Source organism: Mycena indigotica (genome assembly GCF_014461135.1).
Source record: "Mycena indigotica strain 171206Taipei chromosome Unknown Mind.scaff0003, whole genome shotgun sequence".
Taxonomy (NCBI): domain Eukaryota; kingdom Fungi; phylum Basidiomycota; class Agaricomycetes; order Agaricales; family Mycenaceae; genus Mycena; species Mycena indigotica.
In genome coordinates this window covers 4,258,458-4,278,491 of record NW_023503002.1, presented here as the reverse complement: position 1 = coordinate 4,278,491, position 20,034 = coordinate 4,258,458, and the positions used below count along the sequence as shown (strand labels likewise).

The window sequence follows — 20,034 nt, the reverse complement described above, 5'->3', positions numbered from 1 at the left end:
ATGCCCATGCCTCTATTCAACGCCATCGATTACCGCCGTACCGGCGCTCGAATGACGAAAGGGGCTTTCGGCGCCGTTACCTCATTGCACCGCTCCCTTCTTATATATTCACGACCTTTGAATGGCTCTTGGGAACACAAGCCGGTAAATCACCATGATACCGCAAGAGTTGCTCAGGCGAATCATCGAACAGGTGGAGGGGCACGCCACGCTCAAGAGCTGCTCGCTCGTGTCTTCAGCTCTGTGTGGTGCCGCTCAGCGGCGCCTGTTCGCCAACATCCGGTTGATGCCCGTGGTAGACACGGATGGGTACCCCGATTACGCGCACTGGGGTGCCGACGATGCGCTCCGCTTCCTGGATAGTGCACCACACATTCCAGGGTATGTGCGGCATCTCTGGGTTGTTCACGGCTCTGGGTGGCTGGAGGAGGCTGGCGCGGCGGCCGTCATCGATAGGTTTGAGCGCCTTGAAGGCATCACGATCGATACGCACGACCACGGGGACGACTTCTCCTCCTGGGACAGCTTCCACGGCCTCGTACGGGAAGCCCTTGCACGGCAGGTGGCGCGCGCGCAGATGCGCTCTCTGACGCTCTGGTCCACGCCGATCGACGTACTTGGCGAGCTTATCCGGTCCGCTGGCCACTCGCCGCTGGCCCACGTGTCCCTACACGAGCTGTCAGTTGGCGGTGACATCGATGAAGAAGGTTCACCTGGTTCGGATGGCGGTAGCAGCGACGGCGACTCGGATGTGCCCCCACTGAAACTCGACGCACTGGAGCTCCTCCCGCGCTTTCTCGAACATCGCAGTGGCCTTATCGACCTTCGTTCGCTCCGCTACCTCCACATCAGGGACGAATTCTACGGTGTGAATGACTCCATTTTAGCGCACGCCACATCCCTCGAGCGTCTTTGCGTTTCACTGGGAGAGCAGACGCACTTTTCCATCGGTGAGCATACGCTGATGATAGATTATATCGCTGACTCAACGACCAGGCGAGCTGGAGGAGCCCGCCTTGTCCCTCGAACATATGGACAAGCTTCACACTTTCGAGCTCGCGCTGCGCTTAGAGCACGGGCTTGTGGCAGATGAGGCGTACGATACAGATGGGCCCCTGCAGCTGCTCCGTTGCGTCCCGGCCCACGTCCCGCACGTGGTTGTTCGCCTCCTCATTGTCGACGACACCGACAACACCGGGTCCCAACATCCCGACCCTGCGCTCGTGCCGGGCATCGAAGCGTTGCTCGCCCCGCTAGCCGAATGGCTCGCTGAGGCGCCTTCTGTGCCCGGTGTGCGTCGCCGGTTGACTATGATGCTGGATGTAGAGTCCGAGAACCCGGATATCGAACAGATCAAGCCGGACATGACAGCGATGCTGCGCGGCTTATTCGGCGGCCTCGATCTTGACGCAGAGATTGAGCCCATCCGTGCACTCACCGTCGACAATGAGTTAGACCCGCGGCATGCGCATTCGTTCCCGAGACCGCCCAACACACTCTGGAAATGAGATGTGAAAAAGTCTACAAGTCGTCTGTTTCCCTAAGGTTAGGCTTGTTATCAGCTTACAGAGATCTTGGACTTTGGTTCAACTGTGTTTATAATTGAATTGTTATAGGTGTAGCATTCCAAGAATTATGCTGTTTAGGGTTACTCATTGCCAATTGGTGTTTGGTCTGCAGCCTTCTACACAAGGGGGACAGAACTGTTAAAAAACAGATACTTTTAGCAATTAAACTATGATAGAGTCATACACCACCAAAGTGTCCACAGCTTGTCGGATTCAGCCAGACCTTTATCGGGAATACCCCTCCTAGATAACCTATACACAATGTGATATAATTATGCATAATTATCGGGTTATATCAAAACAAAAAAACTGCCAATAATCTATCTTCTTGATTGTCAATTGAGGGCAAATTGTAAGGGCAACCCTGGAGACTCCGACGAAAGCCTAGCAGGGGAGGATCCAAAGCGTGAATAAAAGCTACGGGAATACACGGAGGGACCGACCTAGCAGGAGAGGATCCAAAGAGAAGAAACTCTAAGGGTCCTCCTGCTAGGGCGCCAACTATATACTGGTCGTCCGTAACTGCCGACGTAGAGCGCAGAAGGCCTGAGCGGCGTCGCAGGCTCTGTCCCAAGGTGATCGTTGGGAGGGTCTTGACGGATCGGTGATTGTGCGAGCGAAGGAGGCCGTGGACGATGGTCGGGGTGGGTCGGAGCGTCCGAGGGGGCGCCGGTCGGATGCGCCTCGGATGCGTTCGGAGGGTCCGAAGGAGGCCGAAGCGGGGGTTCCCCTGACACAAATTTTATATAATTTACTGTATCATTTCGACCGTAAGTTCAGGTGACGTGTGACACGTGCCCCTGAACTGAACCTAATCAAAATAGGTGACGCGTTACATGCAAATTTACCATCAAATATGTCCTAATTAGGCAATAATATATTAAAGATTTCGGCCGGCTATCGCCAGCCTACCATATATAGTAATTATATGATGAACTTGTTACATTGCAAGTTCATTGGGTGATGTGTTACACCCACCGAACTTACGGTCGAAATCATACAGTAGTGCCATTATTCAGTAAATATACTTTTATTATTCACACTAGTGCTAGCCAGATACAGATATGATAGGCAATATGGCATATCATATCATACTCATATCATATCAGGACCTCTGAAGCTGTATCATATTCATACTATATCATATCTATCAAACACGATATGATATGAATATATTTTGGATATATCTTGATATATTGGCTACTACTGCTTAATGGTTCTAATGCTCTCAATGTAACTTACCCCTTCTGCCAGTCCAGACTTCAACCACTCCTTGCAAATTATGTCGATTGATGCTGTCTCAGTGGTCATCGATGCCCACGCATCAGTCAGTGTTTTCTTGACGCTGGAGAACAGGCGCTTGCAAGGGACGCTCATCCCCGGTATCACAAGCATGTCCCGAGCAGCAAGAGCTAATATCACTAAGGTACCTGAGTTTACCTGGGAGCAAAGTCAGTGGGCTCCAAACAGAGGGTTAACATGAACCTTCCACCAGCCCAGTGCATCATCGAACCCTTCCTCAATGGGGGAGATGTTGCCAAGATATAGATCAACCTCGTGGGCGCCGCCTGAGCGACTAGTATTGCTAGCGGCGGGTGGTTTTTTGGTCAGTGGGCCATTGAGGGCAAGAGCCATCGATAAGACACTTGGTGTACTTGTCATTGTTGCAGGCTGAACGGTTGCAGGTGTGCTTGATTCGGAATTTAGGTGGCAAGATACATATGTCTCAACAGTGTGTCAAGAAGGAGCAGTTTTGTCCCAGTTTTTGCTCTGGAAGTACTTGACCCGGATAGCAGGGTATAGAACTAGAGGTTTTGAGCGCTCATATGTAACCTGCGGAAAGAGACCGACCGGCACCGAGGAGAGCGTAGTCCCCTGCAAGAGCTTTGTTAATGTATTTAGTTGCTAACTCAGCCCCCGCTCGAAGCGCAGAGGAAAAGTTATAAGGCGCAGTCCCAGCGCCAGAGTGCGCACTTTCCCACTTAGCCCATCACCCATTTTGGCGACAAAAGCATCAAATGCCTAGCTCAAATAACGCGGCACTATCATAGAGGAAGTACTTACCTTCTGAAGTTTTGATGCCCGCACCAACTCAGTTAATGTCGAATCGCACCGGCATTCCACGCACAAAGACCAAATTGCGATATTGGGGAGAGGCCTTTTTACGGATAATCCACTGAGCAATTTGGCGCCGTTTGCCAGAATGCAATATGTGAACGACCGTGGCATGTATCTGGGTTGATGATTGAGCGGTGTACTTGGGACTGAGAGGCACGCACTTTGGTTACCAGTGTCCAGACCTTTTTCGCCTTCTTCTTTGACTTGCGACTACTGTTGGCCTTCTTAGATGCTTCAGTCATTCCCGCTTCATCCTCCCATGCATCATCACTTTCCGAATCCGAACCCTCGCTTTCGCTCTCCCCTGAGAATTCTATATCCAAATCATTCTCGAGCTCGGTCCTACCCTCCTTTACCGCCTGTATCTCAGATTTCATCAGAGCCATCTCTTCTGCAACAAGGGGATCTTTACCCTCATTGTAAACGATCAGGAGCTTGTGATTTTGTTCATACAAATCGAGTTACTCAGGCTAGTCCCAGTGAGCTCGTGCTTTTCCTGTGCGTGATTAGCATATGTAAATCCGATTAAATAAGACCTTACTGCGCAATGAGGTTTGTTACATGAGCGCCGCAACCAATCTGAATATTTCTTCATGACAGTTCCCTGGTTGTGGCAGCACATCTTCAAGAGAGGTAGCAGTTGAGTAGGCCATTACTCAACGCATTATCTGCTGCACTCGCCACTGGAACAGTATGAGGTTTCGAAGCGCAAGGCAACTGGGCAAGACCTACTCAGACAGGCCATGATTTTCCGGCCTTTGAGACGGCAATAAATGAGGCGAGATACACCTCAACCGGTATGATCACCATCAAGAGGGATGAGGTCCAGAGGATATTCACGCAGCTCCCAGTTATTGTTGATGAATGAAATGACAGTGCCGCAAAATGAGTAGACCATGTTCTTGGTTGTGACGATGTCGCTTGCAAGACTGAATCTCACATCATGATTTACAATTGCAAAGACAGAGAGGGTAAAAAAGCCTTTGCGGCTGAGATAAGATGGCCCTATCCATGCTGGCTGAGTTATTTAAATAAAAGTTCCGCCCCCCTCTTCCAACATATTTGGTGAAACCAGTCTTTGCCTCAATAGCTTCCATTAATTCCTGCTGCTCCTCTTCATTAAACTATGCCGCAAAACAGCCGCAAAGCATATGTATCGCCCAAATCACTCGACGACAATAGAGAAGAACAGTTCCATTTCTGATTCCCATTTTAAGCATTGTATCAAAGACAGGACTACCCAGATGTCCATAACGTATGAGGAAACACACTAGTTGCCAGCTAACTGGTCTCTGGGGCCTCTTCCCCGTCGACCTAAAGATGGGATTCTTGCTAAGAAGCTCAACAAAGATCTTGAATGTCGGTGGGCTTATTCTGTATGACATGTAAGGTTTTCAAATGAAGAGAACAGTAAAAACACACCTAAATGTGTACCAGAAGTCACGGTCGGGCATCGCAAGTGCAGTCTTGTAGAAATCCTTGCTGCGCTTGACTTGAAAGTATGGCCCTCGGCTGCCATCACCAAGTGCAGCTTCTCCTGCAGCCAAAATCTCTGCCCCAGCCACTAGCAACAATCTAGCCTCTTCCTCAACATGCTCCTGCAACCCTAGAAAGACAGAAAGATGAAGTGGAAACCGGTAGTGGAGACAACAGTGGACAAAGGTGGAGAAAGGTGGGCAGAATGACTATTCTGCTGACAACCATGTTACTACATGCCTCTTATACTAATAGCTATAGGAGCTACTAAATGATAGGAACAAAAACTAGGAACTATAAGGAATATAACTGCCAGAGTACACTGCTGGCGGATCAGTACTGACCAAGTGATCCTAACAAGGCTGGAGGCTTGTCAGTAGATAGCAGAGCTTTTTTTTTCTAAAAAAAAGTCTGCTGATTGGCAGCCCTAACATTTGTAAAAAGAAAAAAAAATCAATATATACTGAGGGTTTCTGTACAAAAAATGGGCCCCGAAGTAGGATTTATCTATTTATAATAAATAGTGGACAAAAAAGATGTATATTTTAATGACTTGGAAAGATATTGAATAAAACAGACTTAATTTGTAAGAAATTGAGGCATATATTAAGTTATCAGATTGGACTTAACCTAAAGCCAATATCAGCTGACAATTTTGTGGCTACAATTTGTAGCAAATAAATACACCAAGTATGCCACAAGATATGAGACCATATATATCAAAAAATCAGAGACAGCATCAAAGTGTAGCTGATATATTAGAAATAAGTGACAAGGTGCCATTATATATGACAAATCACCCTTAGATAGGACAAATTGGGGTAATAATAATGTAACACTATTTTTTGACAAATATTTGGGTTTGAATGAGGTTAACCTCCTGCGCACTTGCCAAGGGATCTGGAGGGAGAGATGAGAAGTGGAACAACTGAGGGCAGTGGTTTGGCAGCAAATGGGTTGCATTTGGGTCCCAAAGCTCTCGGGCCGACACAGGGGCCGACTCAAGCCAGCTACTATGGACTACAGGAAAAAGAATCAGAGATGTAGAGTAGAGATGGAATGGAATGGAGTTGTAACAGAGATGGCGGGAGGGGAAAACTAGTGAGCAGGTGAGCTGCGAGCGCAGCGTGAGACGACTTTGGCATGTAAGGTAGAGGGGGACTGACCTGCGAGCGCAGCGTGAGATGACGACGTCTCCCGTCACACCCGCAAGTGTATATATACTGTGGTGAACAAAGAGAAAGCGAGATGAAAGGGAAATGGGGTGGACGCGCGCCGCGAGGCGACGCGCATCGGGCCGAGCTGGGTTGTTAACCCTGATCAATCCTCCTCCTCCCCGATTGCTCACCCATTAACCTCCTGCGCACTTGCCAAGGGATCTGGAGGGAGAGATGAGAAGTGGAACAACTGAGGGCAGTGGTTTGGCAGCAAATGGGTTGCATTTGGGTCCCAAAGCTCTCGGGCCGACACAGGGGCCGACTCAAGCCAGTGGTGTGTAGTCCCGGAGAGAGGGAGGCTCGAAAGGGACGGAATGAGGATGGGCCATGTGAAGTTGTTGGGATAAGTGTAGAATGCGGGGCAGCGAGTTTTCGATGTACAGCTTGTATGAGTCGCTTCGCCAGCGCCCGAGTAACTGAATTTCATAGTCGTTGTAGCCGGCGGCGGCGGCCTCGGAGGCTGCGCCGCGGCGAAAACTGTGGCCGGCGTACAGTAGAGGGTTGTATCCGGCCTTTGCGAGTGCTGTACGGAGTTCCGACACAAAGGTGTTGTACTTCAGTGGGTTGCCGTCAAGTCCTTCGAAGAGTGGGGCCCCACCGTCCCTTGGCAGTTCATCAAACATTCGCTTGAGAGCGGTGACGGGACAGGATGCCTGGCCGGGCGCTGCGGCAATGCTGATAGTGACGCCTTTCCGGAAGGGGTCCGTCTTGGATGCTGGGAGGGTGAGGTTGATATGAGTGCATTCACCAAAGCTTGGGAGGAATTGGACCGCGTCGCGCGTGAGATGAAGGCTGGCCAAGGGGGTCCCAACTTTCGAAAATCGGATATACCGTCGAAAAGTTTTTTTCAGGCCATCTGGGACCACCCCCCCCCCTCCCCCTTACCATATCGGGTAATATATTCCCATGATTGCACATCATGTGACCTGTTGATGCGATCAAAAGCGCCGATAAAATACACATTTTGAGTCACATTCAGTAATCTCCTCTTACTTATGAGTAATATATAGGTCTTAAGGCCTTATAGAGTCACTAGTAGACCATCCATGGCTATTTGTAATCAATGAGCAATGACATATTCATGACACCAGTCACACTGTAGTCACAGTGCAGCCTAACCAAGGTGTTGTAGGCCTTCCCATAGGAAAGTTGCAAGCATATTATATGCCTACATAGTAATACTACAAATGTAGTACAAAGCCAACCTCAGGCCTGCCAGAACCCCCCCAAACTTTTGTATAGCAAAAGTTTTTTTCACCACCCCCTGGGACCCCCCCCCCCCTACCCCATGTCCGTGATAAGGATCTTGGGACCCCCTTGAGGCTGGCGGCATCCTTGCCACCACCGGTTGTAATCTCGCCGGAGCGGAGGAGGCCAGCGTAGGCGAGGCAGTACGCCGCGTATAAGGTTGTGTGGCCGGGCGATGGTGCCGGGTTGAAGCGGCTTCCGGTTTTGCTCTCCATGGAACCGCTTGATCCCCCGGATGAGACGCTGCACGATTGGCGCCTCACAGGCGGTAAATGGGAGATCAGCGTCGACGTGGAGGGACCGTACGGCTGACAGGTAGCCTTTGATTGTTTTGGGTTGGACCCGGCCGGCGAGGCTGGCCACCCATGACATGATGGCAGGCTGGCCTGCTGGGAGGACTGAGCCGTCAGTGTTGTAGTGGCCGTGAAGGCGGGCAAAGTTGATAAATGACTTCTGGCCGGTAGAGTAGGTCCGCCGGGTACCTGCCGCAAGCCCATGCCATAAGTAAAAGGCGACGTTTGGAGGGTGGCTGGTGTGCTGTTCATACCACCAGTTCGGAGGCGCTTGGAGGCCGGCTGTCGATTGAGGTAGGGGGCAATTTGGAACATGCGAGAAAAAGAAAACCGGGAAGCAGCATCAGCAACGGAATTGTCTTTAGAAGATAACCAGACGGATGAAAAAGAGAAATCGAGCCGGCATGCTAGTGCGAGAAACTGGCGGAGGAGGTGCATTGTGGGCGCCGAGCGGATTGTTACGCTGTTAAGGGCACTGTAGACAGCCTCGTTGTCAACGTGGAAGACTATGTGCTTTCCCGTAAATTTATCCCCCCAGCAGAGGACAGCGTGCACAACTGCGAGCATCTCCTTCACTTGTATATGGTGGTGCCGGTGGCGGCGGGGGGGCACCGTGCTGAAAACCAGCTTGACCCAAAGTGGCCGCCCAAGCCCTTGGTACCACTGGCGTCAGTATAGACATGCAGGCTTGGTCGAGCAGGTGCGAAGAACCGGATGCCGTTCCAGTGCGGGACAAAGGTGGACCACCAGCTGAGGTCCCGGCGAGCGGGCTTGCTAATGCGGCGACGGATGAAGTCGCCACTGAATTCGGATTGGAAGTCGTACAGTCCGCGGATGAAAGCGTGGGCCATCGGGACGACCTGCGATGCAAACTGCAGAAACCCGGTGATCTCCTGGACTTCGCGCAGGGTTGCATGCGTGCGATGAGACCACGAGTCCAGCAGCTCCAGCAGGTAGGCGAAGTTTCTCGGGGGGAAGCCGCGCCTCCATGCGCACTGTGTCTAACAGGATGCCCAGGAAATCAAGTGCTGTCGCCGGGCCGAGCACTTTAAGAGGTTGAAAATGCAGTCCGAGCTGATGACCGAGAGCGAGCGACCACTCGAGAGCCTTCCCAACTGTGTCGCGAGGGGTGCCGCGCGAGAAGACTTCCAGAAAGTCGTCAAGGTAATGCCGTAGTCGGGCCGGAAGGTGGCGCTGGAGAATCCAGTGTAGGGCCTCCGCAAAAAGGTTGAAGATGTTGTAAGGGCAACCCCGGAGGCCTGAGATCAAGGTCCTAGCAGGGGAGGATCCAAAGAGTGAATAGAAGTAAGCAAATACAAGTGAGGCTGACCTAGCAGGGGAGGATCCAAAGAGAAGAAACTCTAAGGGTCCGCCTGCTAGGTAGCGGAACTATATACTGCGCTCTTGACGCGCCAAGGGTTGATCGTTGCTCCGTGCAGTATGCCTGCGCCATGTCGCAGGCCAGGTCCCAGGGGGATCGCCAGGCGGGGGGCGCGATGCGCCTGACGGAGGCGGTGATGCGATCACCGGAGTCGGAGCCGGAGTCGGACCGGAATCGGAATCGTCTCCGAGGGGCCGAAAGGGAGGTTCCCCTGACATCACCCCCCTTTGAATGCGGCGTCCCGACGCATAGACCGGAATGGAATCGAGTCGAAGGTTGCAGAGGCGATGTGCCGTGGTTTGCCAGGGTACTTACGATAGAACTCCGCGATTTTCTCCGGGCGCAAGACGCGGTCGAAGCGGACCCACTGGTCATGCGGCGCGCGTCGTAGCCTTTCCATCTGACGGTAATTCAGCCGTTTATACCTCACCCTTGCGTCCAGGATTTCCTCTACTTCCCACTCCGGGACTCCGTCCTCGAGGTCCGGAGGGGGCTGGTCGTAGCCGGGGCGTCTGTCGAAGGGGTCGTCTTGGGCGAGCTCGAGCTTGACGACGGGAAGACCGGGTGGAGCTTCGAGTAGCGCGGAGGGAGGTCGAGCTTGTAGGCACCTTTGCTGATCTCCTGACTATCTTGAATGGTCCGAGGCGGCGGTGGGAGAACTTCTCCGAGGGGCGAGTCGTCCTGATGTCAGAGGCATCCAGCCAAACACGGTCGCCAACCTTAAACTCCGGAGACGGAGTGCGTCTCCGGTCGTAGTAGCGCTTGTACTCCTCTTTGGCCTTAGTGAGCGCGGCCTTGGCCTCGGCAACACCAGTGGCAATCCGGTCGCGGAACTCGTTCACGGACTCCATAGCGGAACGGACTCCGGGTTCAAGCCCATGCGCGGGAGTCGTCCCGTGTCCGTCATGAAGGGGACTTGTTGCGTGGAGGAGTGAACGTGGTTGTTGTAGGCGAACTCCGCGGCCGGAATCAGCTCATCCCAGTCGTCCTGCTGATAGTTGGTAAAGATCCGCAGGTACTGCTCCAGCTCCTGGTTGACGCGCTCTGTTTGACCGTCTGTCTGCGGGTGGTACGCGGTGGACGTGGCAGGCTTGATGCCGATTAGACGCCAGAGTTCTCGGGTGAAGTCCGCGATGAACTGCGAGCCGCGGTCGGAGACGTACTTCTCCGGAGTCCCGTGATGGCGCCAGACATTCCGGTAGTAGAGGCGAGCCGCCCCTACTGCGTCGACCGTGGTGTGACACTCCGAGAAGTGGGCACGCTTCCCAAGGGTGTCGACGACGACCATGATCGCGTCGTACCCATGGGCCTCCGGAAGCTCGACGATGAAGTCGACGGAGACGGTATGCCAACGCTCTGGGGGCGTTTCCGTCGGGTGCAGCTCTCCGTGGGGCAGTCTCCGGAGTGCTTTGGTGCGACAGCACAAGTCACAGGTCGCGACGTACCGGCCAATATGGCGAGACATCTGAGGCCACCAGTAGTTCCGGGAGACCAACTCCAAGGTCTTGAAGCGACCAGCGTGTCCGGCAACTCGAGGTGTCGTGGCAGAGCTCGATGATGCGTCTCCGGAGGTCCTTATCCTTAGGTACGACAATCTTCCCACGAAAGTGAAGAAGACCACCGGAGACAGCCCACTCGTCGGAGCGCGAGGAGCGGGGGCCTCGAGCTTGACCTTGGACCTTTAGGAGTTGCCGGGCCGCTAGTGCGACGGGCTCCTCCAGGTCAGGCTCACCGGAGAGGGCATCGCGGATGTCGCGAAGGAGTTCAGAACCAGGGCCGGAAACGGAAACGCCTTGAGAGCGGGACATGGAAGAGTTCGGGCCGCAGAAGGACGACGTCGGAGTTGTCGGAATCGATTCCGTGGTCTGGTCTCCGAGAGAGGGGGCGTCAGGTCGGCCCATGTCGCGGCCGGGCTTGTGGTGCAGCGTGAAGTCGAACCGGGAGAGGTAGAGGGACCAGCGGGCCTGTCTCCGGTTGAGGTGCTGCGTCTTCCTGAAGTACTCCAGATTCTTATGGTCAGTCCAAATCTCGACGGGATGCGCGGCGCCCTCGAGGAAGTGTCTATACTCCTCGAGTGCGCGGATGATCGCGAGCATCTCCTTGTCGTGGATTTCGTAGTTGCGCTGGACATCATTTAAGCTTTTGGAATAGAATGCTACAGGGTGCCACTTCCCGTCCGGGGCGGATTGTGAAAGAACCGCCCCCGTCGCATAATCAGAGCTGTCCGCCTCGAGTCGGAAAGGCCGTGCGTCGTCCGGAATCGCCAGGACCGGTTCCGAGGTGACTGCGTCCTTGATCGCTTGGAACGCGGAGGCCTCCGCGTCGCCCCAAGTCCACTGCTGGTCCTTCTTGGTGAGCACGAAGAGAGGGCGCGCGAGGGTCGAGAAGTCCCGAATGAACCTGCGGTAGAAATTAGCGAACCCAAGGAACTGCTGAATGTCCTTCTTGTTTTCCGGAGTCGGCCAAGCGGAGACGCCTGCGACTTTGACGGGGTCCATTTCGACGTGGTTGTGGGAGATGATGACTCCGAGGTACTCGATTGACGATTTTTCAAAGTCGCACTTCTCCGCTCGGAGGTACAACTTGTGCTCTCGGAGTCGCCGCAAGACCTCCTGAACGATCTGCCGGTGTTTCCGGAGGTCGGAATGGGCGATCAGGATGTCGTCAAGGTAGATCATGACGTCTCCGGAGAGGATGAGGTCCTGGAAAATGTCATTCATCATCGTTTGGAACGTCGCGGGAGAGTTTGTCAGGCCGAAATACATCACCAAGGGCTCGAACAGGCCTCGGTTAGTCCGGAAAGCCGCTTTCCACTCGTCACCTTCCTTGATCCGGACGTTGTTGAAGCCCCAACGGACGTCGAGTTTGGTGAAGTAACGAGCGCCTTTGAGCCGGTTGATGAGGTCGTTGATCAGCGGAAGGGGGTACCGGTTTTTGACAGTCATCGCATTGAGAGCACGGTAGTCCTGGACGAAGCGGAGTCCGCCGTCCTTCTTCTTGACGAAGAAGACCGGAGACGCCATCGGAGACTTGGAGGGGCGAATCCGGCCCGTCGAAAGCCCTTCCTCGATGAACGCGTCGAGCTCGCGTTGCTCGAGGGGCGAGATGGGGTACACCTTGCAGTTGGTGGGCTTAGCGTCGGGGACGAGTTCAATGGCATGGTCCCAGGCTCTCCGCTCCGGTAGCGTGTCGAAGGACTCCTTGTTGAAGACGTCCTGAAACTCCTTGGCCCAGTCCGGGATCTCGGAGGGCGCAGGGGCGGAGTTCCTGGCGAAGGCTTCGGCCAGGCGCTGTGAGACAGTACTGCCAGCGCGTATCTCCTCCGAGGGGCGGAACGAGGTGTAGAAGATGCGGTCACCATCTTCAAGCTGACCATCGTCTTCATCATCGTCGGAGTCCGGCATCAGATCAGGCAGGGCGGAGTCGTCACTGGAGACGGAATCGTCTCCGTCGTCAGGCCCAGAGAGGTCCATGGCGCAGACCGAGGGGAACGGGCCGGAGCGGAGTCGCTTCTGGAGCAGCCGGAGTCGCCGTAGCTCAGTCCGTTCAACGCGTTCTTCCTCGCGGCAAGTGGAGCAACCGCGGGGGCACCGTGTCATCTTGACCTCCTTGGTTTCCCAATTGATTTCCGGGTTATGCTTCCGCAGCCAGGAGTACCCCAGAATAAGGTCTTGTTTACCAAGATGAGTGACGGCGAAGTTGAACACGCCTGGAATGGCCTTTGTAGCGTAAGACCAAGTCCGCGATCTGGTTGATGGAGCCGGCGTCGTTCGGAGTGCCATCAACGTTAAAGACCGGAATCGGTTGCGCCAGGGTGCGGACCGGAATGCCATTCCGAGCGACATAGTTCGTGTCGATAAAGTCGGAGGTGGCACCACAGTCAACCAGGCCAGAGAGCGAGAGCTTAAGCGCTGGTAGTGGACTCTAGCTCCAACGGGAGGTGGAGGGAGTTCACTCCAGGGGAAGCAGCGACAGTGTACTGCTTGGGCAGTTTCTTTTCCCAGGCAGTGAGGCGGCGAAGGACGATGACCGGAGTCGCGGGCGAAGTCGGAGACGGAGTCGAAACGGGGCGGGGGAGGGTATGTCTTTCGTTTCAGGCTCGTTGTAGGGCAAAGGAATTGATTCGTCATACAAACAAGCGAAACGATTTACGGACGCGCGAACGAGGGCACACCAGTCACTCGTCGCGGGGACAAAATCCTCTCCGGCCATCGACTCCGACTGTTTCCGGCAGCGCAGCTGTGTCCGAGTAGCGGGCGATCAACTCCGCTAACATCTCGTCACCGAGTTGTTGGATCACCTCGTCGAGGATGTCCATTGAGCGGACGTCCGCGGGAGGGGGCAATCCCGGCGAGATGGTTTGGGTCGCCGCACCTGAAGCAGGCGCGACGAGGGGCACCCCGAGCCCTAGTGCGATCCAACTCCATGGGGACGGGAGCTGGAGGCGCCGGAGCGGGGGCGCGGGCCACGGGTGGCACGACCGGAGCCACCGGGCGGAAAGGGGCCGGAGCCGGGATGCGGTTGACCGGAAACGGAGTCCGAATCAAACCGCCAGGCGTCTTGGGGGCGGCTGACTTGATCAGCTTGGCCCGGACCAGGGCCTCGTATTGACGGAAGGCCCGGGTGCGCCAGCTAAGGTAGTCCCGGAGGTCCGGGGGGTCGTTCGAGGACGTGATTCCGTTATTGATCAGGGGGTCAAGTCCGTGGCGGAACTTGGTCACCTTGACCAACGTGTCTTCGAATCCGGCGAGGTCCATCAGGTCCTCGAAGTCGTCGGTGTACTGGTAGACATCCTTTGTGCCCATGTGATAGGCGGAAGTCTCCAGTTTGGAGAGAGCATGATCTTGCTCATTCTCCTCGACGAACCGGAGTCGGAACTCGGAAACGAACGAGCCCCAGGACGGAAACGGAAACGGGGCTTTGCTTCCGTGGCGCTCCGCCCATTGCTGAGCGGGTCCTTCTGCCATAAACGACATGGCATAGCGGACGGCCTTTTCCTCGCTCGCCTCTCCGTTGACCACGAAGGCCTCAGGGGCAAGGCGGGCGTAGGTGCGGACCGCATAGAGAAACGCGGGCCCGCGTTTCCGATCGCCGTTGAAGGTGAACGGAGGGTTTGGTCGCAAGACCAATTTTGAGGCGAGGTTGATGTCGCCAAAGAGGGCCTCGGAATCGCCCTGAACCGGAGTCGGAGTCGGAATCGACGTCTCCGGGGGTGGTGTTGTTTGGGGTCCGCCAGCAGTATTAGCGGCGGCAGCGGCAGCGGAAGCCTGGGTGGTGAGAAGGGTAAGGGCCTCAGTTAGGCGGTCGATTTTCGCCTCGAGTGCATCCAGCCGAGTGTCAGCGTCAGGAGTAGCTCCGGAAGGCATGACAGGTGCGGGGATGACAGGAGTGACAGAGGAGGAGGGGACAAGTGGTAGGGGGGGTGACGAGGGCGGAACGGACTCGTATTCCGAGCCTGAGTCAGCGCCGAACCTAGCAATCTTGTCCGGTTGATCCCGTAGAGAGTTTCTTCTGCTGTAAGGGCAACCCCGGAGGCCTGAGATCAAGGTCCCAGGGGAGGATCCAAAGAGTGAATAGAAGTAAGCAAATACAAGTGAGGCTGACCTAGCAGGGGAGGATCCAAAGAGAAGAAACTCTAAGGGTCCGCCTGCTAGGTAGCGGAACTATATACTGCGCTCTTGACGCGCCAAGGTTGATCGTTGCTCCGTGCAGTATGCCTGCGCCATGTCGCAGGCCAGGTCCCAGGGGGATCGCCAGGCGGGGGCGGCGATGCGCCTGACGGAGGCGGTGATGCGATCACCGGAGTCGGAGCCGGAGTCGGACCGGAATCGGAATCGTCTCCGAGGGGCCGAAAGGGAGGTTCCCCTGACAGATGTATGGCGCTGAGCAGCAGCCAAATCCCAGGACAAGGTCGTGGTAGAACTTGCCAGCCCAGGAGAATCCGAGGAGGTGCCAGTCCTCACGCCGCACCGGAATGTGGCGGAAAGCTGATTCAAGATCGAGCTTGACAAGCAGGGAGCCGGGGCCCGCTGCAACAATATCGTCGATGGCGTTTTGGACTGTCTCATAGCGGATTGAGACTTCCGAGTCGGGGATCCCCTCGTTCACCGATCCATGGCGGGGCCATGACAGGTGGTGGATGCGGCGGACCTTGGAAGAGTGTTTGCGTGTGACAGCGCCGAGGGGAGAGCTGCGGAAGTTCTCGAAGGGGGGCGTGGTGTAGGGACCAGCCGTGCGTTCATTGGCGACTTGTGCATCGATGTCTGCGGAGATAGCGGCGGTGACTGCGGGAGTCTCGAAGGCGGACCTTAGATTAGAGCAGGATTGAGCAATTGACTTGTCCCCCGTAAAGCCTAGATTTGCACCATGTCTAATGATATGTATTAACGACGACACAAAGTTACGGTCGGGGTAGTCTCGTAGGTATTATGCCCAAGCTCCTTCGATGAGTGCTGAGCAGATACTCGGCGTTGAGGGCGAGTCGGCCGGGGCGGAGTTGGTCCGTGGGTCAGAGTTCGGGCGAGGCAGAGGCGGAGCGCGGGGTGGGAATAGTGAGGCATGGGGTAAGGCAGAAGCGAAATTAACCGGATCGACATGTGGCTGTGTGACGGGCTCGCCGGCGGGGAAGGCATTGGCGAGCATGCGGAGGCGAGGGCATACTCGCCGTGCCAGGGCCCTAGGCCGTGTGCTGCAGCTGCGGGTGGTCCTTCCCGCAGCCAGCGACCAAACAAACATGCTGGCGCTTGTTGGGGCAGGGTGCTTGGCATAGCCCCATGTTATATTTGCGGCAGATTTCGCCGCCGGGGGTGGCGGTAGGTTTCGATGCTGGCGCCTTTGGCTTTGAGGTGCCAGCAGCTGGCTGCGGGCGTCGGTGAGGAAGGACGTGTGTGCCCATCAAAGGAAGGTCCGGCGCCGCCCAGCCCGTGTAGCTGCCCGCCGCCATTTCGCCCACGCGTCGATTGAAGAACTAGTGGTCTTCTGGCCTTGGCTTGGCCTGAAAGCCATGGCTTTGGCCCGGCTTTCCTTGGCTTTAGCCTAGCAAAACCTCAGGCCAGGCCAACTGAGCTGGCTTTGGCCTGGCTTTAGCTTGGCTTTGGCCCAGGCCATGGCCTCGGCTGAGTTTGATCTGGTGCTGTTTGACAGATGTTGGCATCAGAAACAATATTAAATATTTGATCTAGTTCAAAGACTGGTAAGAAGGCAAACTGTAGAGCATCTATAAAGCCTTTAGATACTAGCAATGACCCTTCTAGGCTAACATATCACTAGATAATTTCCTTTTGGGTAGTTAAATCAGCTATCAATGATCATAATGAAAGCCATTGGCTTTTGGCCTGGCTTTGGCTTTCTAAACCCTTAAGCCAGGCCAAATCCAACACAGGCCAAGATTTCTGGCTTGGCTTTGGCCCTGGTACCAAAGCCAAAAAGCCATGGCTTTTTGGCCTGAAGCCAAAGCCAGCAGACCACTATGAAGAACAGCGTGTGATATTCATGTACCGCTGCCCATTCGTACTCCGTCGCGAGCATATTGAGGTGTGTGAGATAGCGAAAGAAATACGCTGTTGCCGCCCGGGTCGTCGTCATATGAACAGAGAGGATGGCGAAGAAGTTATGGAGGGGGACAGTCACAGATTCGAGAGTTTTGTAAGTCCGGTGTTTGGAGACATTTGCCTCGAGGGCGCCAGTCACGGAGTTGATTTGCCAGCCAGGATCTTGCTGCTTGACTCGCAGGTCAAGCTTGTACAGGTCTGCCGCGCGGAGTGTGTGTGTGATGACGGAGGTGATGCATGCCGGCTCGATGTCGGGAAAGAGAGCAACGAGGGTGGGGGAGGGGGCAGTGGGTGACGCACCTGCGACCGAGTTGAGCGGCGCGATCGGGGGTGTGAAAGCCGATGCGGCGGGTCCCGGTGGCGGAGCCGGGACGGATTGCGTTGCCGCCGCATGAGCGGCAAGTGCTGCTTTGAGCGCAGCTGCGATCTCCGACTGCAGGTCGGACTTGGATGGCATGTCGGGCGATCTGGGTCGCCAAGTGGTCGAGCCGGGTGGTAACATCCGAGACACGTTGCTCTAGGTCGTCCGGGGTCGACATAGGTGTGCTGAGTGGCTCAGGGTCAGGCGGGACAGGGTTCTTTGATACGAAACGGCCGCCTGGACCTCGGGGAAGGCGGTTCTTTGATATCTTGGATATTACAACAAGAAAACTAGTGAGCAGGTGAGCTGCGAGCGCAGCGTGAGACGACTATGGCATGTAAGGTAGAGGGGGACTGACCTGCGAGCGCAGCGTGAGACGACGACGTCTCCCGTCACACCCGCAAGTGTATATATACTGTGGTGAACAAAGAGAAAGCGAGATGAAAGGGAAATGGGGTGACGCGCGCCGCGAGGCGACGCGCATCGGGCCGAGCTGGGTTGTTAACCCTGATCAATCCTCCTCCTCCCCGATTGCTCACCCATGCACTTATTGTCTAAAAAACATGGTCAGGTAGAGGATAGTCACAATATATACTATATTTGACAACCCAATAGAGTACTTGATTTCTTGTAAATCAGATACAATTTTTGCAACTGTTATTGCATATAAATCAAAGCAGCAAAAAGGCTCTTGTTTTGGACTACTATTTCTTATATATAAATTCTGCTTAATTTGGCTTAAGCCCCGGTGTGATAGTTTAGGGTGTTAGTCAAAAGTCAATATTTATACAGGCAAATCATAGTGTCACCCAAGGCTAAGAATACTCAAAGGCTGTGTTATGGTGGGCATGAAGGTAGCATAAGTCCCCAGACCTGACAATCAGAAGAATTCCCAAAGTATTGGGAAAATACTAAGCAGGGGAAAGGTCTTGAAAGAAGGAAAAAAATGTTGATCTAGGGCATCTTCCCAGGTCGCAGAGCCGAAGGTGTGCATGGCTGAACCAAGGCTCCACTCTACTGCTGCAAAGTTATTAGCTACGGGTGTGGGTGGGTGGGTAAGCTTTTGTCGTGAGGTCTTTGTTGGTGTGATGGTGGCAGTCTAAGGACAAGATGCTCAGAAGAGCATCGCCACCATCACTCCTCTGATCGCAAGACGGCGCACTGATGATCGCAAGCTCAATCAGTGCTTCCATCTTGCTCCATAGATTCGCTCATTCTACATGAACAAGTATATATACACAAATCTGCTTCGCCTTTCCTTCGACACACCCCAAACGCAACTGTACTCGCCGACCTTGGGTGGTGGCGCTTAGCGTTATCCCGCAGTTTCTGCGGGTCAGCTCTGGTAATGCCCCCAATGGTATCTCAAATCGAATTCTTCGTCGACGCCTCCACGTCATGGGGTATTGGGCTCGTCTTCAACGGTGTCTGGCAACGGTGGAAGTTGGCACCGGGATGGGAATCTGACCAGCGTGGTATTGGGTGGGCAGAGATGCTCGCTATCGAGCTGGGACTGCGCTTTGCGGCGCATCGAGGACACTCTTCGTGTCATTTCCAACTCTGTTCTGATAACGAAGGCGTTATCGGTGCTCTGACGGCCGGCAAATCGCGAAACTGCGAACAGAACCGTATTCTACGGCGAATCGTGTCTCTTCTTCGCGAGCACTCTTTTTGGGTGACTTGTATATATGTACCATCTGCCGCCAACGTTGCGGACGCACCCTCCCGCGGGCTATCGCCCAAGGGCATACCACGGGCCCCTTCCTCATTCGCGACTCCGCACTGCCTCAGGAATTTCATTATATCATATGCGTAACTACATTATGTAACAAGCTGTCAATCAATACTCCTCTGCTCTGGCCATGCGTACGACGGACCCTCGACACTCACCAGGGTACTTCTCACCCAAGATCTCCCCAGCGGCGATTATGGCGCCGTCAACCACCACACCAGTAATGCCCGCCAGCCACCATAAACCCGGAAACACCACAAAAGTCGAGACTACCAAACAAGCTCGCTTATTTGACCCCTTTCCTACACACAACCGCTACCCCAAAAACCTATCTGAGTTGGGCCTCTCGGACAATGCAGTAACCAACGTAAATCATGTTCTAAAACATGCCTGGCGAGGTACTACCCTGTCCAATTACGGCCACGCGGTCAACCGCTTCCTCGCTTTCTGCCAGCAGGAATTCATTCTCGAACGCTTTCGATTGCCCGCGGACGAATTTGTGCTTTGCGCGTTCGCTGCCTCCAGCGCCGGTATTCATGCCGGTTCGACAGCGAGGAATAACATCGCGGCTTTGAAAGCTTGGCACATCGCACAAGGTGCCGAGTGGAAAGGAACAGCTCGACTTCACTACGTTCTCGTGGGGGTCGAAAACCTCACCCCTGACTCCTCGAAACAAGCGCCGCGACCGCCGATTAATGCTCAGATGATGCATATGCTACACGATGGGCTGGATTTCTCAAGTACTCGAGACATTGCAGTCTACGCAGCAGCGGCGACAGCATTCTGGGGCCAATGCAGGCTTTATTGTGTATATATACTTGTTCATGTAGAATGAGCGAATCTATGGAGCAAGATACTAAGCAGGGGAAAGGTCTTGAAAGGGGAAAGGTCTTGAAAGAAGGAAAAAAATGTTGATCTAAGATGCCAAGAATGATGTGAGATAGATAGCACGTAAACAGGACAACAGTTGTAATCATTTGGTTTTTTTTTTAAAAACAAACTTCATTCTCTAATTATCTTTTTTTTTTTTTTACAAAAAATACCATGTCTATGTCGGTGAGTAAGAGTGTGGAACAGTCAATTTGCATGT

At 54.3% G+C, this 20,034-nt stretch overlaps 1 protein-coding gene across 1 annotated transcript; it reads left to right on the top strand.

The window, feature by feature from the left end:
* Window positions 1–1,508, top strand: MIND_00389600 (uncharacterized protein; the record flags this gene model as incomplete). Its single annotated transcript, XM_037360727.1, has 3 exons — window positions 1–144; window positions 194–950; window positions 997–1,508. 3 exons carry the CDS (start codon window positions 1–3, stop codon window positions 1,506–1,508), a joined length of 1,413 nt encoding a protein of 470 aa, XP_037223612.1.
* Between the last annotated feature and the right edge of the window lie 18,526 nt (window positions 1,509–20,034).